This window comes from Panthera pardus, unplaced genomic scaffold (genome assembly GCF_024362965.1).
Source record: "Panthera pardus isolate Hobbes unplaced genomic scaffold, ASM2436296v1 HiC_scaffold_22, whole genome shotgun sequence".
Lineage (NCBI taxonomy): Eukaryota > Metazoa > Chordata > Mammalia > Carnivora > Felidae > Panthera > Panthera pardus.
The window spans coordinates 68,698,033-68,720,321 of record NW_026526788.1 but is presented as its reverse complement, the minus strand read 5'-3'; the positions used below and the strand labels follow the sequence as shown (position 1 = coordinate 68,720,321).

At 44.5% G+C, this 22,289-nt stretch overlaps 1 protein-coding gene and 1 long non-coding RNA gene across 2 annotated transcripts in view; one reads left to right on the top strand and one right to left on the bottom strand.

Annotated features, from left to right (window-relative positions):
- The first annotated feature begins 344 nt into the window (after positions 1-344).
- The window catches only part of LOC109272905 (uncharacterized), a 31,148-nt gene continuing 9,203 nt past the window's right edge, over positions 345-22,289 (top strand). The window contains exons 1-3 of the long non-coding RNA XR_002082658.2: positions 345-449; positions 1,475-1,621; positions 21,355-21,440. This is a non-coding gene — a long non-coding RNA (uncharacterized LOC109272905). The remainder of the gene's footprint in view (positions 450-1,474; positions 1,622-21,354; positions 21,441-22,289) is intronic.
- On the bottom strand, positions 443-17,553 carry TECTB (tectorin beta). The gene is made up of 10 exons (XM_019459435.2): positions 17,419-17,553; positions 16,524-16,714; positions 15,187-15,329; positions 15,009-15,081; positions 9,097-9,200; positions 8,893-8,976; positions 4,567-4,729; positions 2,978-3,050; positions 1,754-1,786; positions 443-607 (listed from the first exon to the last, which is right to left on the bottom strand). Exons 1-10 carry the CDS (start codon positions 17,492-17,494, stop codon positions 558-560), a joined length of 990 nt encoding a protein of 329 aa, XP_019314980.2. The 5' UTR covers positions 17,495-17,553; the 3' UTR covers positions 443-557.

Sequence of the window (22,289 nt, the reverse complement as noted above, 5' to 3'; positions counted from 1 at the left end):
AGCAAAACTATTATATTCCACTCTGATTCCCACATATCATCATTTGAAAGATTGGAACCCCCTGCCTGGTGGCTCAGCCCTGGTTCTTAAATAAGCATTGCACAACATCAGGGACAAAGGCCCCCTCTTGGCAAAATTGGCTATTCCTGTGCATTCTGTACTTAGCACTGACTTGGTGGTTATGCCCTACATTCTTGTCAAAATGTTCAGCTGCACTTGGTTGGGTGTGCTAGTGTTTTAAAATTAGAATGGCTTTCAAAGGAGTCCACTGCAGCCCTGACTTGAGCCTGGGGAAAGGAGACTTCTCGGCCAGCTGCCGGAGAGAGACTGTAGGATCTCAGAGCCACGGGAAGTCACAAGAGGAAGTAGGCCACCAAAGACAATCACTGAAAGGCGCAAACATCATTGGAACACGTAATTGGCAAAGCGCTATTCTCCGCTCCTCAACGGTATGTTCTTCTGTTTGTTCTTGTTGGCAGCACAATAAATGGGAGTTTGTCATCGACACAGGAGATGATGTTGGGTGGAGGAGATGCCACTGCCTGCCTGGCGATCCCCTACAAGACGGCACAAATCCCCAGCATCACGATGAGGTGATAGAGGACGTCTGGGAACCAGATAGGAAAGCAGACACAAACAGTTTACATGGAGCAAGGACGGTGGCAACAAAGAGTTAACTCAACAGAAGAAACAACTCGGGGGCATTAAGTAGGTTTACATAGACCGCTGCACATTTTATACAAAATCAGTTTTGTTTATCTTTTGGGGTTTCCGGAGCTTGGTTTTGTCAGTGCAAGGAGCCCGGCAGATTGACCTGGGTAACGGACCTCTGACAGATGGGACTCTGAACATGGATAACACAGTGACAGCACATTTCACCATAGGGCTTTCACTGTAGAACTTCCTCAAAAATGAGGATCTGGAATTAGAGTCTCAAAAAGTTGGTTTACGTGATTTCCTGTAATCGTGAGAGCAAAGTCTACATCTGTGGGTTTGTTAATAAATAGAACCGTCTTACCCCATCTCCTCACATAGTTGTTCTCCTTCTCATCATTCGGGTGAGATCTTGGGTCTTAGCTGAAACGTTTCTTCTTCTGAGACGCTTCCCTGGCTGCTATCTAAATCACTCCTCTACCCCCACCCCGACGCGTCCCACTAGTGGGAAGGGCAGGGGCTTTGCCCATCTCTCTCTGCAGGAGCGCCACTGCCTGGAGGAGTAATCACGGCTGATCTTTACTGGATGTTTGCCGTATGCTGGGCACTGTTTGGCGCCCGTAGCTGTAACATTTAATCCACACAGCAGCTATGTGTGATAGGAGCAATTGTTAGCCCAACTTCAAAGAGGAAACTGGGGAGGGGAAGGGTGACTTCTTTGCCCACGGTCATTCAGTTAATGAGGGGCAGAGTCATAGCAGGGACTCAGAAATATTTATGCAAAAAACAGATCGTTGAAAACCACCTTCTCTAAATACAGGAACCCAAGCAAAGCCCCTGGTGATGTTGTGCTGAGAAGCGCGGTCCAATTCTGCCTCGTCTGATTTAGCCCCAGCCCCACCCTGCCTGCAGAGCTCTGGGGCCGGCTGGAGAGACATCTACCTCCGTCCCCCTCTGTCCCAGTCAGGTGTGTTTTAAACAGCAAGTTTCAAGTCCTGAAGGTTTCGTTGGGGCCAAAGGTGAGCCTCTTTTAAAACACACGTCTACGTTGTAAAGGCATTACCCCATGACGTTTCCCAGAAGTGCCTCTTTTCCTTACCTGAGAAGCTATAGAGACTGGGGAATCCCCTGCCTGTAATGAGTAAAGAGAGAGAATACTGAAGGTTTAAGGAAAGGTCATGGAAGGAGCCTCAGAGCGATGCTTCTTAAGTACAAACCTGACCACGTCTCCCCCTGATTAAACCAGCAGACTCCCATTGCCTTTAGGACAAAGTTTATAGTGGGTTTCATAAAAGCTTCTTTGAAAGAAGAAGAAAATCATTTTCTCCTTGGCTTTCTCAGGCAGGAGTTGATGAACTTTCTGGAAGGGACCAGAGAGTAAATATTCCAGCTATGGGCCGTATGGACCCTATTGCAACCACCTGATGCTGCCGTTAGAGCATGAAAGCACCTGGAGACAATACCGATATGAACCCACGTGAATGTGTTCCCATAAAACTTGATAGAAAACTGAAATTTGATTTTTTGTCACGTATACATGACACGAAACGTCATTCTTTTGATTTGTTTCCAACCCTATAAGAAGGCCATGGCTCGTAGGCCCTAAAACATCAGGCAGCAGCCTGGATTGGGTCCCCGGCCGTAGTTTAGCAACTGTCCTCCAAGGTATGTAGCTACTAGAGGCCCCAGCCTTCCCGCAGGCCCTGCTCACCATTCACATCATACCACTCTTCAGGTTGTCCTGAAGGATTACTGACGGAGGTCTTCCCCCGGCCCTGGACGGGAGTGAATCCCCTTGCTGTGAACTCCCATGGCACCCTGCCTCATCCAGCCCCATTAACAGTCATCCGCCTTTCCCTTGGCATTTAGCAACTCTCTCCTTGCTAGATGTAAGTCCTTGAAGACAAGGGCCATGTGGGTCTCCTTTAATTCTGAAACCCCGGCGCCCAGCCCTGCCCAGGGTCAGCACTGACTGCTCTATGAAGTTTTGTCGACTTGAGCTAGATGTCCCCGGTACATTTCATTGTGTATTATCACTGTCGACCACATGCTCTGCCCGGAAGCTCAGAATTTCCTGATTCCTTGCGGGCATTGGAATTTAGGCTGCAGACAGAGCGTTTCTGGGTAGTTCACAAACCTCAACTTCTCGGTTTGGCATGAGCTACAGCTTCCCGGCCCCCCAGCTGGGAAGCCTTGAGTTGCAGGTGCAGGTAGTGTCTACAGGCACAACTGGTTTGGCAATTCAGTGAAAATGCTCAAACCGGCTGTGCCTGTGGACGCAGCCCAGAGTGAACTCAACCATTCGGAAAACAGAGAAGCTTACTACGGAGGGAGAGCTCCACTACGAGGACGCCCCCTGTCTGGTCCCGGAGGAGTCGCTTCCGTTTGTCACAAGTCTGGAGACCCAGGAGCAGCAGAGGGGAGGGGCGTGGAGGAGGGGGCACGAGAAACGAACACAGGAGAGAAAAGAGAGAAAGACAAGAGATTAAAAACAGAAGTCACAAACCTGATAGTCAAAATTCCCCAGCCAACAGGTGTTAGTGACCTTATTTGTCCGCCTATGTATTTACTTACAACCCAGAGCCATAGAGTCCCTTCTCTAACTTGAGAAGAGGGCAAAGCTTTTCTTTATTAACTCTTCAGGCTGGAAGAAATCCCTCTGGGAGAGGTTGTTGGGTGTGGGAGGGATTGGCACTGTTTCTTTTGGTAAGCAAGGCTTTTACCCGCGGTTACTGTCATTGGACACTTGCAAATGTGTTCTGATTCATTTTCTTCTCTTTTCAAAATATAGTAGCAATAATTACCCTTTCCTTAACTGTAAAGCATCTCTCTGCTCCCTCCCTTTTCTTTGTATTCCTACCTGACCATTTTCCAGCCAAGCAAATCAGTAGAAATAGAGATTATAATCTTATTTTGGTTGGTTACTACAGGCTACATGAGCAGGTGTCCTCTTTAGAAACTCTGTGTTCCTCCTGACTGGGGTCTCTTATCCAAATAGACCAGAGCAGGCAACACTCTGTGATTTAGCACTTTTAGGTCTAAGACAGTGGTTCTCAAACCTGAGCATGCCTCAGAATGGTCTGTTAAAGCACAGGTTTCTAGGCCCACCCAGTGTTTCTGAATCAGGCGGTCTGAGAGACGTGAGAATTTGCCTCCCTAACAAGCTCCCAGGTGACGCCAAGGCTGCCGAGGACCACACTGTGGACCAACTGATCTAAGGACCGGGTTCACACCTGGCGGCAGCGGTAGAGTGTCTCCCAGCTGAACTTGCTATGCATGTTGATGGATTCTGCAGCAGCTCCTTGGTGGGTGATGCAGAGGGGAAATCTGACCCCCCCGCCCTGGCATGGGCTGCACTGAACGTGGCTGTGAAGCAGGGGCGCCACCACCAGGCCCTTCCTCTCCCAAGGTCAGTTCAGCTGTGATGCGTGTCGGGAATTTCTGCGGTATCTCTCTAGTTCAAGTCCCAGAGATGGACCCTTAGGCTGGCCAGGCAAGAGCTAAAAATACCCACCTTTTGACTTCCATCCAGTGCCTACTGCGACCACCTAGGTTTTGAATTTTCCTTGTGCTTTTAACTGTCTCAAGGTATTTCCACGTCTGTCATTGTACTCATTTTCCCTAACACAGCTCTTTGAAGAGGGAAGGGCCACCATAACTTATCACCACTGTCTTTAAAGATGAGAAAACCAGGCTCCAGAGATTGACATGTGCTAGACCATGTAGCTTGTTGGTGGCAAGGCAGACAGAGCCGGAACGTCTGCCCCCATACCCAGTGCCCTTTCTTCCAGAATGCCCTCAGCACACGCGTACATTGGTCTGGTTACGATTCCCAGCTAAAAATACAACTTCTCAAATTCCACCCCCACCCCCACCTCTGGTCACATCTCTTTCTGGAGAGAGGTGGCTCACCACTGGGCAGGAGAGCTTCTCACTGTCACAGATGAATGTCTCACAGTGTAACCAAACCTTGGAGAGTTTGGGGATGTTCTGGAACCGGAAAGCGTTGAATTGGAAGGTGGCTCTGTGATCTTTCCCATTCTCATGTACAAGGACTGTTTCATCTGTGGGGCAGCTAGAGCAGATGGGACAGGGGGAGAGAAAAAATTAGCTCATGAACTCCAGCAAAGTCTTCTGAGGTAAATTCACAGACAACAGCAACACTCCCTTGAGCTTCTATACAGTACGTTATCCTCACAAAGCTCTTTGACTGGCAGCACCTTCCTTACCCTCATAATATGAGGTCAAGTTGAGGAGCTATGGGATGGGTGTGCTGGTCCTCATTCTATAGGGGTGGAGAGGAGTGAGAAGCTGCACACCTGGTAAGTCACCATACCTCTGTCCCCAAGAAGGGAAATCCTTGAGAGATGAAGTCGACTGAAGGACTGGGACATGTACAGACTCCCAGTATATGTACAAGATAAAGACACTGGTGCTGAGAAGAGTATTCCCAAAGTACTGCCATAGCCACCTAAGCCAAGTCATACCCAACATACTTCTCTGTGTACATTGTGAGGGTTTGCCACTGGGAATTTGAATTTATGTTATATTATTTAAATTCTGCATTATATAGTTACCTTTATAAGAATTTGGTCATGTTTCTAATATTGGCATAGGAAAAAAAATGACTGGAAGGATACCATCTAAATATTAACACTGGCTATAATGGAGTGGTAGAATTATGGACAGGTTTTGCTTTCTTCTTATATCTTTATATATTTTCCAAATTCTCTGCATGAAAATGTAATATTTGGGAAATTCCAAAGTCCCAAAGATAATCATTGCAATAGAAGAAACAATAATGACACAGATGGGCATTTTTCAAATTGCCCAAAAGTCAGTGACTCTCACTTGGGGGCCATTTTGCGTTCTGAAGACATTTAACATTGTGGTTGTCATGATAGGGAGACGGTGGTACACATGTAGTAAATAGAAGCCAGGGACACTGCACATCATTGTATAATGCACAGGACAGCACCCCGCCCAACAAAGAATGATCCAGCCCAAAATGTCAATGGTATTGAGACTGTACTTTGTTTAAGCAAAATGCTTTTTCACTTACTGAACACATGCTGCTTCCCCATTTAAGTGCCAGACGTTCAACGAAGTGTTGGGAACAGACACAGTCATTCTTGGGAATGTACAGTGAGGCCCGCATGAGCTTTGGGAATTGTTGTCTTTAGGTGACAAGGAACACCAGAGTCTGTCCTCTGTGGAAAATGGTCTATGGGCCCAAAAGCTTAAGACCAGTGGATAAACACCACAGTGGACCCCAAAGTTAATGCCTCTCCCAGAACATCTCTCTGACTCCATTGTCAATCCAACTCAGTGTACATATACCAGAGATCCACCCAGCTACCTCAGAGCCTTCGAGATATGCCCTCCTCCATCCATTCCATCCAAACCAGACATCAGGGGGCAAATTAGAGGTAGGACTGAAGGAATGTCAACTCCGTGAGTTAGTGATTGAGATGAGAAGTGACAGTGTGTCTCGTATCTGGACCAGGGGTCAGAAGCCGGGCCGTGTTTGTGGTGACCTCTGAGTCATGACAGAGCTGGAGGCATTTTCCGAGTTGTGAAACAAGACCTTGAAGGATCATTTGTTCAATAAACCTGAGATCCTTGTACGAACTCAAGACGTGAGTCCTTAAAATAGCTCTTTGCAGCTGGAGTGACACCATGCCAGTGGAAAACAATGTAAGCAGAGCTTTGTTGGGGGTGGGGAGGAGGCAAGTCCTGGGCAGGCTTAGATGTCTTGGCTCTGCCGCCTCTTGGCATTGGCTGTGGCACCTGCCCCTCTGTGACAGACATCTTGGGAAGACAGGATGCCCAAGGGAAGCTGTGACAACATCACCACAGGAGCCCCCTTCCCCACATAGGATCAAAATTCCCAATAATATATCTCTTCTAATCTCTCCGGGCACTCTTGAAAACTGGGTTTTCCTCGAAAAAGGCCCAGTGGAAACCTAAAGCATCTGGGAGATTATGGGAGTGGACTTTCTCATTCCTCCCCTTGGCACTGTTTTTTTGTGCCAGTATCTCCAACCTCAAGGGGCCATTTCAGCCAAGCAGAATATGGAACTAGATTAGGGCTTCTTCAGTTGGACTCTGCTTACATGCAGGTTCCCAGGGTTTGCCCAGGAACCCTCTGATGGGGTAGGTTAACTATGTGCCTGCATGTGTAACAGGCACCCAGGGTGTGTAATTCCTGTGCACACACAGTCTGAGCACTGCCGGTATAGACTACCACAAGGGCACAAGCCTTCCTTTTTTCCTGCTATTTTACCCATTGTTAGCTGGGAGTAGCAGTACCAGAATGATCTGCAGGGAGATGTTTCCATGGTACGCCAGAAACCTTTACCCCCGTGTGGCCATTGCCTGAGAGAGGTTTCAGTGCCTGATCATAATTTCAGGTCCCTGTAGGCCAAGAATTTATTTCACAATCTCCCTGAAATCATTTGATTACACCATTGTCCACTCCACAGAACCTAAATGAATCATTCAGTGACAGGTGTGACATCCAAATTAAGCTCCCATCTCTGCAGGAAGATTTCTGGGTTGCATAGATGTGATTCTGCAGGCCTGTCCTACCTACACTGCTCAGGAAATAATGCTGCGTGAATTTGAAGCCCAGATCATCCGTTCCCTTAGTGACTCTGGACTTAGGCAAGTTTCTGAAGCCGTCTCTATCGCTGATACTTCTCATCTGTAATATAGTGCTTATTATACTACCTACTATATACTACCTACTATATTATACTCCCCCTACTATATGGGGGGGTGCTGATGAGATTAATTATATACTTTTAGAGAGAGGGAGAAAGAGAGAGAGTTGGGGGAGGGAAAAAAGAGAGGGAGAAAGAGAATTTCAAGCAGGCTCCACGCCCAATGCAGAGCCTGACACAGGGCTGGATCTCAGAACCGTGATACCATGACCTGAGCTGAGATCAAGAGTCGTTTCACTGACTGAGCCACCCGGGTGCCACTGATGAAATTTAACTAAATTAATATTTATAGAGCACCTATCTAGAACATGTTTGGTCTGTTGTAAGTGCTGTATAATTTTTAGGTAAGTAAAAATAAATAAAGGCCCAAGGTAAGGTGGCTCCACCTTTGTTGTCTAATTATTTTTGTCCGGGGCCCCAATATTGACTTAGCTCAGATGGGTTCCAGCAACAACATGGACGTGCCTGCCTGCTTGGGTTTGGGGAACAGTCTCTTCTGTATTTACTGTTCTTTGTGTGGCTGTTGCCCACATCTCTAGTCTAGCTCCATCTGTCCTCTGTTTTTCAAAGCTACAATTCTAAGTGTTTCTAGACAATTATCATCTCAAGCTCAACATGACATCCCTGAAGTCAAGGAGAATCCAACACCTTTAGCCAGAAATCTTCTTCCCTAGCAACCAACAGCAAACATTCCTCACATTCACAACCCAGAGGTTTGATGTCCCATAATTCTCAGGCTTTTTGCCCCGTCCTTCTCTCCACCCCATATCCAATTGGTTGCTAAATTTTGATCACTTCTCCCTCCTTTGGATGACCTTTCTATTCACTTGGCTATGCCTCAGTTTGGGCCATGGCCTCTAATATGGTCTTTCTACCTCCCATGTCCTGCTTCTAAACCATCCTGTGGATGACTTCCAGAATCATCTTTCTATTGTACAATTCCCATACTTTTGTCCTCTACTCAAAAATGTTAAGAACTCTTCATTATCTACTGAATTAATAATAAAAATCAACAATATTATTTAAATTGATTGGATACTGACTAGGTATTACATGCTAGATTTTTTTACATGGATTATCTAATTGAGTCCTCACCAGGGTTCTGGTGTCAGACTAATTGGATTTGAACCCACTTCCCCATAAACAGACACACACACACACACACACACACACACACACACACACACACACAGTATGTTATATAACTTATATTGCTTAACACCTCCTGTGACTCAGTTTTCTCACCAGAACAATGGGAATGGTAGGTAATAACCACTACCTCTTGCAAGGCAAATGAGTTAACACATAATAAAGCTCTCAGAACAGTACCTGGTACCCAGAAAGCACTATATAAAAGTTTGCTAGCATCAATACTCAGTGCGGAAACACAGAAGGTGTCACTAATGTGACCCTAAGAAGCTCCCCCTCTTCCTCCCCAGCTATTCCAAGCCAAAGTAGCCTTGGGTCTACCTGGTGCCCTTCTCGGCACTGTGCTCAAGGGAGTGGTACTCACCCCTTATTGATCAGCTGCCATTGCAAAGGATACATGAAATCAGCCGATGGTGTGGCCCAGCAGCTATTCAAAACCACTTTAAACCTGGAAATGAAATAAAAGGCATCCCTCTGAACCAGAGAGTTGTATGCCTAGCAACATCTTGGCTGATCTTTTTTCTTTTCTTTGTATTTAAAAATATAAACATGGAGGAAATATACTTACCTAATGCTCAACCCCTTGGCTTCTACTCCCGCAAACAGATCTGAACCGATTTCAGATGTCTCCAGGACAAAAGGGGCTTCCTTCTTAGTGGAGAACTTGGCATTCTTTAGAAGGAAATTGACACGGGGCATTACAACCTCTCAGACTGAGCAATTGAGCATGACAGGAACAGATGAATTGGGGCGGAGTGGGGGTGGGAGTTCCCCAAAAGGCACAGGCACATGAGACCACAGGGAGACCTTCCAGGACTAGAGAAGGTGTACCTCCTAGGATGCTGGTGCCATCTTAGAAAGGATGAGGCTATCACATCTCTGGATTTGCTGGTCACAATGAAACAACACATACTGTATGTCTCATCTATGCCGATGAGGAGCAAGATTTGGCTGATGGAAAAAAGGTAGAATCCAAGAATGCTGAAGCACTGAGCTTTACTTAATCACCCACGTGAATAGGGATGAAACACATGCAACCCCACTTTGCTCTCGCTCACCTTGACTATCTACCCGAGCAGATTCTAGCGTGGGTCAGAAAGCATATGATCTGATTCCAGTACAATTAACAATAGCGGCGATAACAACAACCTACTGATTACCTACTAAGTGTCAGGCGCTGCTCTCCATATTGGGATAGTCTTTCATAGAGATGTATCTGAGAACAAAGCAAAGATCTCTGTCTCTAACCACCTGACTTTCTAGCAAGGGATGCAGACAATAGACAGCAGGTAAGTAAATTACATAATATGCTAGAATAGAATATAATACCTTATATAGGTATTATATGTTCTGGGATATTAGCTTTGCACAGTTTTCTTTCATTTCTATCTCACACTGAGCTTGTAAGCAACAGCAACTCTCAGCTCTTGCCCACGAGAACTGCCATTAAGCCAGATGTACCCATCCTAACCGTGTCAATAGCCAGTTGTGACTCAATCTTTCTGCCAAGTGAAAGGACTGGAGGGCATGATTTTTCAAGGTGTTCTTCCATCCTGTAAACTATAACAAATGCAAGCAGGGTGTGGTAAATTGGAGGGGCAGGTTACAATTTTAAATACAGTAGTTGGGGAGGTGTCATTGAAGTTGTGGCATTTGAGCCAAGACTTGAGGGAAACAAAAGAGCCTGTGCTTCCAGGATAAGTGGTGATACAAAAAAAATGCTTCTATAGTGCATGTAGTGCAGGCAGGCATCTGGGAAAGAATGTTCCAGCCAAGGCAAAAGCCCTGGGTGACAGTGGATCTGACAGGACAGCAAGGAGGCCAATATGCTGGAGCATGTGTGAGCAAGGGGTCAGGGGAAGGTAAGAAGTGCAGATGACAGGCAGTAAAGTGAAAGAGGCTATGGGACTGGATCCAGAGCACTGTGGTTTCAACTCTAAGTGCAGTAGGGAGTCATGACCATGATTTGAGCACAGGAGCAGCAGTCTTTGGTCACTGGTGTGTGTGTGTGTGTGTGTGTGTGTGTGTGGTTATCACTTCCTCAGGCAGTTCTGGGTGAGTTAAGAAAAATAGTAGGGTGTCCAATTGACTTACCCAAAGGAGACTGACTTCTCCATTCATTGCCCTGGTTTCATTCAACTTGAGTAGCAACCTTTAACTACTCTCTGAGTTTAGCCTCCAGAGACAAAAGCCTTCTGACAGATGCACAAGGATCCTGGGCTAATTCTAGTGCCCACTACTAACTTACAGGCAAATCAGGCTTTTGGGCCTCAGTTTCCCCATCTGCAAAATGGGAATATCCTGTGCCTTCATCAGCCTTGCAGAAATATTTTTATGATGGTGATTTTATGTAATAGAAGTATAAAGCCTAAGCCAGGATACTAGTTAAAAGATTGACTTTCATGGACTTGGAGGTAAATAGTGGCAGCAAGGATATAGTTAAAATGGACTCTAACCCCCTAAGGGTCAAATTCAGGGCATTTGCTGAGAGGTCTTAGATTCATCTTCCAAGGGCTCCTTCATTTTTAACTGACTTCAGGTCCAGCTAGGGCTCCCTGACTCAGTCACCTAGAAGTCAGTTCTTTTCTTTCAGTCAACCCCCTGCACCACTCAGATGGTTGCAATAATTAAACAATAACATTCTTAATCATAAGTGATTTACCAGCATAATATGCAGGTAAAGTGGCAGATTGACAATGGCCGTTCCCGTTTATTGTTAGTTTCTGGGGTCTGTCATGTTTCAAGAGACTGTTTACAAATGTTGGACCTAACCTGGGGACCACAGTGAAGTCCCCAGTGTAGCCACTGGTGCTTCTCCCACCCCATCTCCCAGTGATCATCCCACAGGGTATCAGGGCATTGGAATATGCCTCTACTTGCAGAGGAGCTAGTGTGTTTCTGTTACAAAGTGGAGAAAAGAATCTGCACCATTAATTCCATTTCTGAAACAAAGCACTTTTAATGGTCAGTTTCTCCACTTCTCACCCTACAGCTGAGGCAATTATCAGTGTGATCTCCTCCTACTTTCTTTAGAACATGAGTTAGGAACCTATTTCCAGATAGCTTCATCCTATAATACTCAGACTGTATGTTCTGGCATTCCTGGAAGCACAGAAACACCACATAAATTACCCATTCACTGAACAGGATGGAAGAACACCTTGAAAAATCATGCCCTCCAGTCCTTTCACTTGGCAGAAAGATTGAGTCACAACTGGCTATTGACACGGTTGGGATGGGTACATCTGGCTTAATGGCAGTTCTCGTGGGCAAGAGCTGAGAGTTGCTGTTGCTTACAAGCTCAGTGCGAGATAGAAATGAAAGAAAACTGTGCAAAGCTAATATCCCAGAACATGTTCCTAGAATCTTTCAGAACTGAGAAGGTCACCTCTGACCCGCTGTGCCCTGCATAGGTCGGAAAAGGTCTAGAATATAAGATTTCAATTCCGGGCTCCACTTTTTAATAAGGGCACTGGCCAAGTGGATCGTTCTTAGAGAAGAAGGAGGAAGAGGATGGCAGAGCACCAATGGTGGAGAGATATTGGGGTAGGCAAGCCTAAGATAGTTGAGACCGTCAGCAACATCATGACTCAGAATTATTTCAGAAGACAGAACCACAAGCAATGGACTATAGTTCAGGATGTCATATCTAAAATGGGAAGGGTCAACTTGCCCTTGTCCCTGAAAGAGGTGGGGAGCCCACCCCTTAGCAATCTTGCAGAAGGGCTTTGGACTTTGGGTGCAAAGTCAAGGTTGATCATCTCTTAAGATTGTTCTGACTTTGGAAGTCTATGAATTTGGCCTCTATGGCTTGCACTTGTTCCATCCCACGCCTTTTTACTGGTCTCTGTCTAACTAGGAAGAAAGGTCAATACTATTTTGATTGAATATGTCAACCTAGCCCCATACTGACATTGACGGCATAAAGGCAACAACACTCTAATGGCAACTGCTGGTGCTAGGAGCTCTCAGAGTTTCCACTTTTAAATGGGGTCCCGGGCCCCAATCATGAAAGTAGCCCCAATTGGCTACTTTCACAGGCACCTACCTTGTGTCAGGTACTATGGTAAGTGCTTCATAAGAATAATTGTATTTAATCCTCATAATAAACATACGGGGTAAGTGCTATTATTAGTTTTATTTAGCAAAGGCATAGATGAAGGCCTAAAGAGGTTCACTAACTTACCCAAGGTCACACAACTAATAAATGGTAGAACTAGACTTTAAACCAGTGGGTCAATGGCAGACTATTTTCTTAAGCACAGTGGTAGTCTACTTCTGCAAGCTGACTACCTTCCTTTATTTTGAATTGGGGGCCAAAATAACTTCTCACTCACTCAACTATGGCCTGTTGGCAGGAGTGAGTGGGAGGGGGTAGAGAGAGAAGAGAGGAAGCATGTTGAGTAGAACTGGTGGTTTTGGAGCCCAGCATTTAGAGCCCTTGGAATCCTAAGCAATTGGCGGTGCATTGATCCTTTGTGCAATCTAGGGCACAGCTCAGTCTCTGGTAATTTGATGGAAATGTATGCAGGGAGCAGCTGTTGCTTCAGAAACACACAAGAATGCTCTCAAAGCGGAAGAAGGGAGGAGAAGAAAAATACCAGCCGCATGGGTCAGGCATAGGAAACCCAGACTATGGTAGGAATACTAATCAGTACAAAAGTTTCTGTTGCAACATCTGACTCCCTCTTTGCTGAAGTCCGTTTGTCCTATAAAGGTCTTAATGGGCCCCAGGAGATGCCTTAGCTTCACTTCTAGAACAGCTCGAGGAAATGTCCTGTTATGTCTGTCTATCCAGCCCAGAGTATGGTCTGGGTGATGATGAGGATATGACATTTAATTTTTTTTTTCTTAAAAAAGTATAGGTTCCTTCCAGTTCTAAAATTGGATTTTTATGTCTGAAACAGCCTAACATGGTTGATGGTGAGAGATGATTTTTGATAATCCTGGTGCCTTTCTATTGCTAATTTCATAAAATCTTTATAGGATCATATCAATAATTTTATCTGGTTAAAGTAATAATCATGCACATCAGGACAGGGACTCAGTAGGAAAAACAGCCTGTCACCATGATACCCCCTGAGACTGTTGTTGGTGAGTAAGCCTGTTTTTCTCTCTGGACAACCTTCATCAGTTACTCAATGTTGTTGCTACCTTTTCATGCCCCTGCCAGTCCACACTGCATTAACTCTCCTGATGATAGGGCCAGGGGCTAATGGGATTTCTTTTTTCGGGACTTAACCACTAGTGGTTTGTGGTCAGGGGCAGATCTAGGTTCTTTGGGACCTCAAAACTTATATAATTTAGAGAGTCCTTTCTAATAAAAGGAATCCAAATTTTGCATATGAAACGAGGCCCGGGGCCTTAAAGTAAGCCAGTGCAAGAGAGAGGTCATGAAACTTAAGTTCCATCCCCTTCATAGGAAGTAAGCCTCAGAAAGCAGTGCTAAGAGAGATCTGTATGCTAGACTGGGCACTGCTCTGAAGTACCTGCGGGATTGTAGGCACATCATTTCTTCCTTCTGGGCTTCAGATCTCTATCCGTAAAATGGGCCAAGTGACTCTAGGATCCCTCCTAGAGGATCTCTCACCTTCTGAGTTCGGCTGGATTGGTGGCTTCCAGGCAGGCGGTAAGGCAAGTTCAAAGAGTTCAAGGTCAGTGGAGTTCCAGGTAATAGAGTCATTTCCTTTGTGAAATGAATGGATTGGGCGTGATGGCTTCTAAAGATATCTCCCAGTTCTAATGTTGTATGTAAAAGTTTCTATTTCTGCCTGCATCTTCCTCCAGCCAGCTGGAGTGTCACTCTAAGTATGCTTCCTCATTGGAAGCTACAGGTTTAAAAAACAAAACACCCCTTCTAAACAGGAGGGCAGCTGGGCTAATGGCCACTGCAGATTTAGTTTTATTTTGAGAGACCAAATTATGCCTTGAACTTCAATGTCAACATAGGTAGAGTGCCCAAATTAGACCAAGAGGAAGCCCACTATCCAAAGGGCTTTGGATACCAAAGAACTAGGCAGCAGAGGGCAACCCCATCCTCTCTCCTTAGCCCTGTCCCGGGTAGGAAGGTCACTACTCTGTGCCAAATGCTTTAACAAGAGCTGGATACTAATATAAATCTCTGGAGTGGATTGCGGTGGAAACTAATCTTGCCTGAGGGTTACATGTTGGCTGACTTACTACCTATTGACCTTTGGCCACTCACGGGATTTCTCTTGCCTCAGTTTTCTCAAAATCTGGGAAGGGTAACTTTATAGCTCTATGGCACCTCTCTCAGCTCCTCTATCCAGGCTATGAATCTACCTTTCTGTGGCATCTAGACTTTGAAGAGATTTAGAACTAGACCAAAGCCTTGTCTCTTCATTTCAATTCAAGAATGGGGTTCTGCATAGAGCTTAAGGAAAAGCAAACTTGGAGGAATTATCCTGTCATCTCCTGGAAAGGCCACGGAGCACTAATGAGAACCTGGAGACCACTTACAGTGTAGAAGTTGAGAGACAATTGGCTTTCAAATGTGCCCATGCTCCCGTTCTTCACATGAACAGTGGCCACTCTGAAAAGGGGAGAGAATTTTGCATAAGGACTGAAACATGCCTGATTGACAGGGACTGCAGAACACACACAAGGCAGCCAGCCCTCCACTCTCAGAGTGACTTACCTCTGGTCAAAGGCAGCCTGGTTCACCAAGTAGGTGGAGTGGTAGGTGCAGGAGAAGGAGTAGTTCACGGGCTGGTTCTTTACGATTACTGTGCTGTCATTGGAAACGATGTGGCTGTAGAAGTGATAGATGGGGGGCTTGTACTGGAGAAAGGAAGAAGGCAGTTAGGGTGGCCCTGGACCCCATGATGAGAATGAGGGTTCTGGAAAAAGTGATAGAAGATGGTCAGACCAATAGGAAGACATCAGTGTCTGCCAGTCATTGACATCCGTGCCTACTCTTTTGGATGTGGGTTGACTGATAATGTTTGTAAAGAGTTCTTGAATGTGTTCAGCTAAAGTTGTTTAAAATAATCTGGGTTGAATGTTGTACACTTACAAGAAACCCATATAGCCATTGGGCTTCTGACCAAGAAGAACTGGCCAAAGAATCTCTGTTTCCCAGCATCACCTTTTTATCCATTTCCCCCGTCCAAGTAATCTCGCATGAATGCCTTCACTCATCTCCCACTTCTAGAACGTTATTATCTCGTTCGTTGCTTTTTCCTTCTGCCAATAATAAGTACTATTTCTGTGACTTTTTCCTCTGACTTGTTGAACTCCAAGATCACAGAATATTGAAGCTGGGATAGATCTCGAACATCCATGTGAGAGGTGACCTGCCTAAGACCACACAGATGATTTCTAGCTCATTCTTTCAGGATACTCAAAGACATGATGTTTCTGTTAATCATGCCCATGACTCTCTGAATTACTGAATCCTTGCGGGGCCTTTAGGAAGAGGAGGTGGCCCTGGGTGCTCTTCGCTCTCATTTGCTGAGACCTTATTTATGTACAATCTTGTGCAGTCAAGGCAGTAGGAATGCTAGGGGTCAGCAGTGGCGCAGTCTCCCTTCGTGACTACACCCCAACTGGTTCTGTGGCCCTCAACTAGTGACTTTATTGGGAGGTTTCCAATGTCTCCTCTATCATCTAAGGATATTTGGCAAGAGGGGGTCTGTGGTTCCTTTTAACTCTGATTACCTGCTCCGGGTGCTTCATGAGACCCAACTATGAACTGTGTTACACTGTGGTTACTTCTTTAAAATGCGCTTCTAACTCTCTTTCATCACCACTTCAAAGTCTCAGGCAGAGGATGCCTCACCATCCGGTCGGGGAGGATGGTGCCTTGTGAGCACATGCTCAGAACTCAAAGCAGGGTGGACGTAGGAAATGTACACTGTTCTACTCACAGAAGGTTGCCTACGTTGCTCAGGCAACAAATTAGGAGAATAAACTTTATCTTATTTTGGGGGCCTAGTTTTCTTAGCAACTCTTCATTGTGTGGCCTGGACTTACCTCGGACTGGGTCCCACAATAGGACTTGTTTTTAGGCGACAAATCTGGGATCACAAATTGATAGTAACCTCCTTCATGGACCCCATTGTAACACAGCCCACCAAGCGCCAGCTGATGCACTTCCCAGCCATAAGGACACTCAGGGATTTTGGTGATGATGGTTTTGGGATAACAAAACACGAGAATGACATCTAGAAAGAGGATACACATGGTTTGAAATCAGATACGGTGATCATATCAATCTACATAAAGAACAGCAGGTTCTAGCCACACCTGAACATGCAAAAGAGTTGGTTAGAAACATTTTCCTCATTATCCTTCATGAGCTGTGATGAACGCTTTCCCAAAACCTCGGGACTCAAAATTAGTCCCCTTTTAAGCTTTGATCTATTTTAAAGAATATATCTGTGAAACCAGACTGAATGGATTAGAAATATATATAAATTTAGAAATATATACAAATTTCCATGGCCATGAAAGTGAGCATGTAACTTAAAATTTTTTAAAATGTCCATTTCATGCATAACATCATGAAACACTATTTTATAGCACAGGACAGAAGTTCAATAGTCAAATAGAAAGCAGAAAAACAGTGGTGATTTTATATCTATCCATCTATCTATCTATCTATCTATCTACCTATCTACTCATCCATCCATCTATCCATTCATCCATCTATCCATCCATCTAGGATTCTCTAATTTTAAAAAAGTCTATGTTTATCCAATACATTTTCACTTCCTATGGGAAAAATCTCGTTGGCACTGGAGTGCTTAACAGCTTCTACTTGACCATGATATTGAATTTTGATAACAAGATAAACACAGAGCTCTGAACTTTGCAAAGAAAAACTTCAGGAAACTTTCCAGAAAGATGGACGAGCACCGGGGCATACCTGCTTTATTCGGAGTGCAAGATCTTGCAGAGGCTTCTGCAAAGACAGCCAACAGGACAAAGGCCCTCATCACCATTGCTTCTCAGAACACACTCTCTGCCAGGCGGCCAAACCAAGCTGGCCAGATGTTCACAGTCCTGCCAGAGCCCGAGACTCGATCACTCTAGGTCAGAAACATGAGCGAGAAGTTAAAATCAAGGGTGAAAATAAAGCAGCACGCACCGTTGGGGAAAATTTCCAAGAGAGATCAATAATTCCGTCCCTCTTTCTTAATGGTTCCTTGTCTGTGCTGAGAGGCAGAAAGTGGGGCTCATACCACCGGGGACGTCAATGACACATGCGGTTGCTTATGTTTCTGACTGTTTCATTCTCTCTGGACTGTAGAGGCTGTCTCCCAGATGCTCCCCAAATCTCCGGCTTCAGTCCTAGCTCGACTTTATATCAGCTGAGGGTGTAAAAGAAACCGGCTCCAGATAAATCACAATGAACACGCATTATCCACTGTGGAGGGAAATAAAAGGGAAACTTGCACAATGATCCGATAGGAAGCTCAGTTACAGCTGCTTGAATCTAATTTACTTTACTTCACAGAGTTGTGAAAACTTTTTTTTTTTTTAAACTGCTTCAACCAGGATTGGAATAAAAAGTTGAATTTTTCCCCCTCATACAAAAAATAACTGTGGTTGGAGGCAAACTGATTTCTGTACAGTTCGAGGTGACAATTTTCTTTCTTTACATCTTGCTTTCTTACATTCTTGTTTTTATATGTAGGCTGTCTCAACGTTAAAGAGGACCCAAGTTCAGCTGTGTTAGACCCGCTACTCAAACAAAAATACGTTGTTTGTGTTACCACAAACATGTTAATGGTTTTTTTCCCCCTCTAATATTTTTTTAATATTTACTTATTTATTTTGAGAGAGTGGCAGAGAGAGGAGAGAGAAAATCCCAATCAGGCTCCATGCTGTCAGTGCAGAGCCCGAGGCGGGGCTCAATCTCACGAACTGTGAGATCATGACCTGAGCTGAAATCGAGTCGGACGCTCAACTGAGACACCCAGGCGTCCCTCCCCTCTAATATTTTTTAATAAACGCTGAACCAGAATATCATTCTGGCATTTCTCTAGAACTTCATCCTGAAATATAGCTTTTTATTTTACATCTGCAGGCTTTTAAAGTTCTGTTAGTCTCCCAGAGCAATATTAGAAAGGCAATCTTATGGCTCAATCCTTTATCACCAAGCAAGATCCCACTGAAAACAACAGATAAAATGCTGCTCCTGGGAAGTTGCTGAATATGTTACCTGAGATTTTTGGGCACCCAGAAATTTAAGAATGAAAAATCAGGGTTTGTTTTAATCTATGTTTTTAGAGGAAACAGACTCTTTTTATCGATCAAGTGAGGGTATATTGTGTGGAAACCCCTACATAAAGCCCTTCAAGAGACAGATGTAAAAAGTGCAGAAAAATGCCCTGCTTGGCAGGGCTTTATAATGTAGCTGAGAATCTAAGTCACCAAAACACACTGACTCAGAATCAGAATGCTGGGCTAACTCGTTATTTGCTACTTACCACATTTCCTTAGTTTTAAGATACACATCCCTTCCTCCAAGTGTATGTAATTGAATGTTGCAGAAACACTGGGATGTGTTTTACAAGGAATGTGTATACATAACATGGTAAAGTTTCCTCACTTCTTAAAAACCTGTTGTTAAGTTGTGTTATGTCTTACAACAACGATGTCTAAGAACCACGGAGGTAGCCATGTGGCAAGTCATTAAAAATGTCTGTGACTCAGTTTCCCTCTCTCTAAATGGAAGCCATAGGCCTGGGCTTACATCACAGGGAGGAAGAGCAATGAAACGAAGGTTTTTTTAAACTGTAAAGTGGTGGATAAATGGTAGATTCCATGAAAAGACAACGAACAATTTCGTGCGAATGTCTATGTCCTGGAGTTGTTTTGTTTTCTCCTCAAAGGAAAAGTACCACGATGTGTTGTATCCTAGATTCATTTAACAGGAGACATATCTACATTGTATAGCAGACATGCATGTATTTTATGGATAAAGACTGAGTGGGCTGAAGAGGGAAGGGGGGATGGAGCATAATTTTTTAATCTATACACTTGGATCAAGTTTCATGTGGCCCGGAGAGACCAGCATGTTTATAGCGATCTCCACAGTTCATTACAGGCATTACTTCCTGAGCACAAAAAAGGGCACGTGACTTTGACAAATATGTGTGAATTCTCTGAGTTTCTCTTTTGTAGGGTTTAGCACTAACTCTGTGCTTCTTCCTCCGTCCTTTTCCTTAGACATTTGAGCCCCAACAGTATACCATGCCCTGGGAAGACACAGGCAAGTCAACTGGGTGGGAAGTGAGGGATGCGCAGAGTGATGGGATATGGGATGGAGGATGGAGAGGAGGGAAAAGGGGAAAATCAAGATGCTTGGCAGAGGAATTACCAAGTAAGCCAAGTCACAGAGGCCCAAAGAAGCCTAGCCCATGGAGCATGGCCCCTCTGATTCAACATAATGATTGCTCATCACTGATAACTCAGTATTGCTCTTCCAGGTATGCTGGGATATTTGTTTCTATTTCAAAAAGGTTCTTCTCACACATCTTCAAATACATCCTTCCTTTCAGCCAACTTTGGCCCAGGTAGGTCAACAGGATCATCTTGTCTCTGACCTGGAAGGGCAGCGTTCACTCAAGGAAAGTGTTGCAGTGGAAATCAAAACCTTTCTTGTCTCCCAGTGGGAATGTCTGATAAATGCCTATAAGATGCTGTGAGGCAGAATAGGATAGGTTGGGCAGACAGACTCTGCTGTTGGCCTGAGATCAGAAGTCCATCAATACCATTTACTAGCTGTGGGTTCTTGGGGAAGTTACTTAGCTTCCATGAACCTTAATCTCCTCCTGTCCTAAAAGGATATGAATAATATCTATGACATAGTTTTAGAGTATTAAATGAGATATAAATCATTTTACAGAGACCTGGTTTATTTTCCTCTATAAGGGGCAGGGCATCAGGGAGAACTTGTTTTATGCTTTGTTCTGCTTGGGAAATCCAAAGAGGGAAGCCCATTAGGAGTGGGTCATCACTGGTATACATTATGGGTATACATTATGGTCATCAATGCTGAATGGTGTCATATGTAATTAAGCACAGGTTGTGATTGAGAGATTCTGATTCGGGCACATTTCCAGTTGTATGATTTTACACAAGTAACTTGACCTTTCTAAGCCTTCAGTTTCCAAATCTGTAAAATCAGGCTTCCTGTCTCCTATGGCCGTTGCAAGGACCTAATGAAATGATACATGTAAATTGCTTAGCACAAGTCTTGGCATGCAGTAAATGGTCAGTAAAGGTTTACTGACATTGAGTTTGTTCATCTGAGATTGGTATCCTCAGGCTAGGAAGACCTATCACTAGTGTTCCCGTATGAACTCTGGGCATTTTCTAATGGGAATATTTCTCTCTTTAGAAGCCCACCTTATCAAAGAGCAGGTGCTTTTGATTTCTAGAAAAGCCTGATAATGATAAGATCTTGCCTACAATTTCTTAGAGGTGGGGGCCCAGCTAACAATCAGGTATATGATACTCCTTTCAAGGGCAAGTTGAATGAAGTTGGGGAAGCGGAGTCAACTTTTGTGGCAGGCAGCTCACTAGATGTTGAATTTGCATAAGAAACAGAACAGGACAAAATGTACTTGGGCTGAACAGTATTTGATGCTTGCTCTGATAAAAGGTAGGAGGCTCCTATTTTTTCCTGGTAATTACCCACTGTTTCACTCCTCCACCCCATCCCTTCTCTGCTTTCCAACACCCCTCTCCCTTCCAGAGATGATGATGGAGTCAGAGGGAGGCCACTGGGGGATGGACCCCGGGGCAATGTCTCCCACTGAGACTTAAATTGCTATTTCTCCATAAAACACAGAAATGAAACTGATGGGAAGATTTGAACAATCCCAGGATCCTGAAAGAATCCAGTAAAGGGGATTTTATGGCAGACTCATCTGAAAGGTGAGCTCATCTTTCCTGTGCTTTTCTTTTGCGAATTGCCAGGCAGTAGGAGTTGTCTGTTCTATTTGAAGGTCTTGCATGATCTGTGAAAGCTGACCCAGACACCAAAGGGTTGCCATTTGCAAAGGTCCAATCAACATTTTCATTCACAGCTCAGAAATCATATAGGTGATGAATCATGATGAAAAACAAACCAGGAAGCACTTACAGTAACAGATGGTACTTTAGAAATAAAGCTAATAAACATGCATTAAAGTTTAAAAGGCTTCTTTACTAACTTATTTTTTAAAGCACACTGTTTTGAGTTCGTTAAGTGTTGGCTTTGTTAAATGGACTCCATTGTTTCCTTTAAGCCCTGAATCAAGCCTTCTTCTACTTTGTGGGAGACTCTTTTGCCAATTTGCAAATGAGTGGGCGTTCCCATACAGGCTTCAATGGCTTACTCCTTGGGAATTAATAGTTCTCCAGAGAAAGTGGTGTTCCCCTCAGAGAAAATACACTTCATAAAGGAGAACTGAGAAGTGAGAAAAGAGCCTGTGCTGATAGGGCATCAGAAATTCAGAACAAGAAGCTCTACCTCCCCCATCCCTCCCCAGATCTAGCAGCCACCATTTTCTGGGAACCAGATTGACCCAGGCAGATAAACTGGTCTTTCCAGGAGAACCTCTGGTCTTAACTGGCTAATCTCTAAGCAGGGGATAAAACCTTACCATTTTCTCAGGAGAGTAGAACCCATCAGCCCCTCCTTTGCCTGTCTCCCCACCACCCTCCTCACCTCTAATTGTAAGACTAGAGAATGAAAAATAGCTCCTTTTCCGTTCAAGATTAGGGATCTTATTGCTGGTCTAA

What these genes read in the sequence shown, in the direction of transcription:
- TECTB (XM_019459435.2), bottom strand. Translation starts at nt 17,494, where the DNA reads ATGGTGATGAGGGCCTTTGTCCTGTTGGCTGTCTTTGCAGAAGCCTCT. An exon ending in TGGCAGCTGATCAATAAGGG is followed by an intron (nt 4,730 to 8,892) that starts GTGAGTACCACT and finishes CATCTGCTCTAG; the next exon opens with CTGCCCCACAGATGAAACAG. An exon ending in AGAAGCTCTCCTGCCCAGTG is followed by an intron (nt 3,051 to 4,566) that starts GTGAGCCACCTC and finishes CTGGGTCTCCAG; the next exon opens with ACTTGTGACAAACGGAAGCG.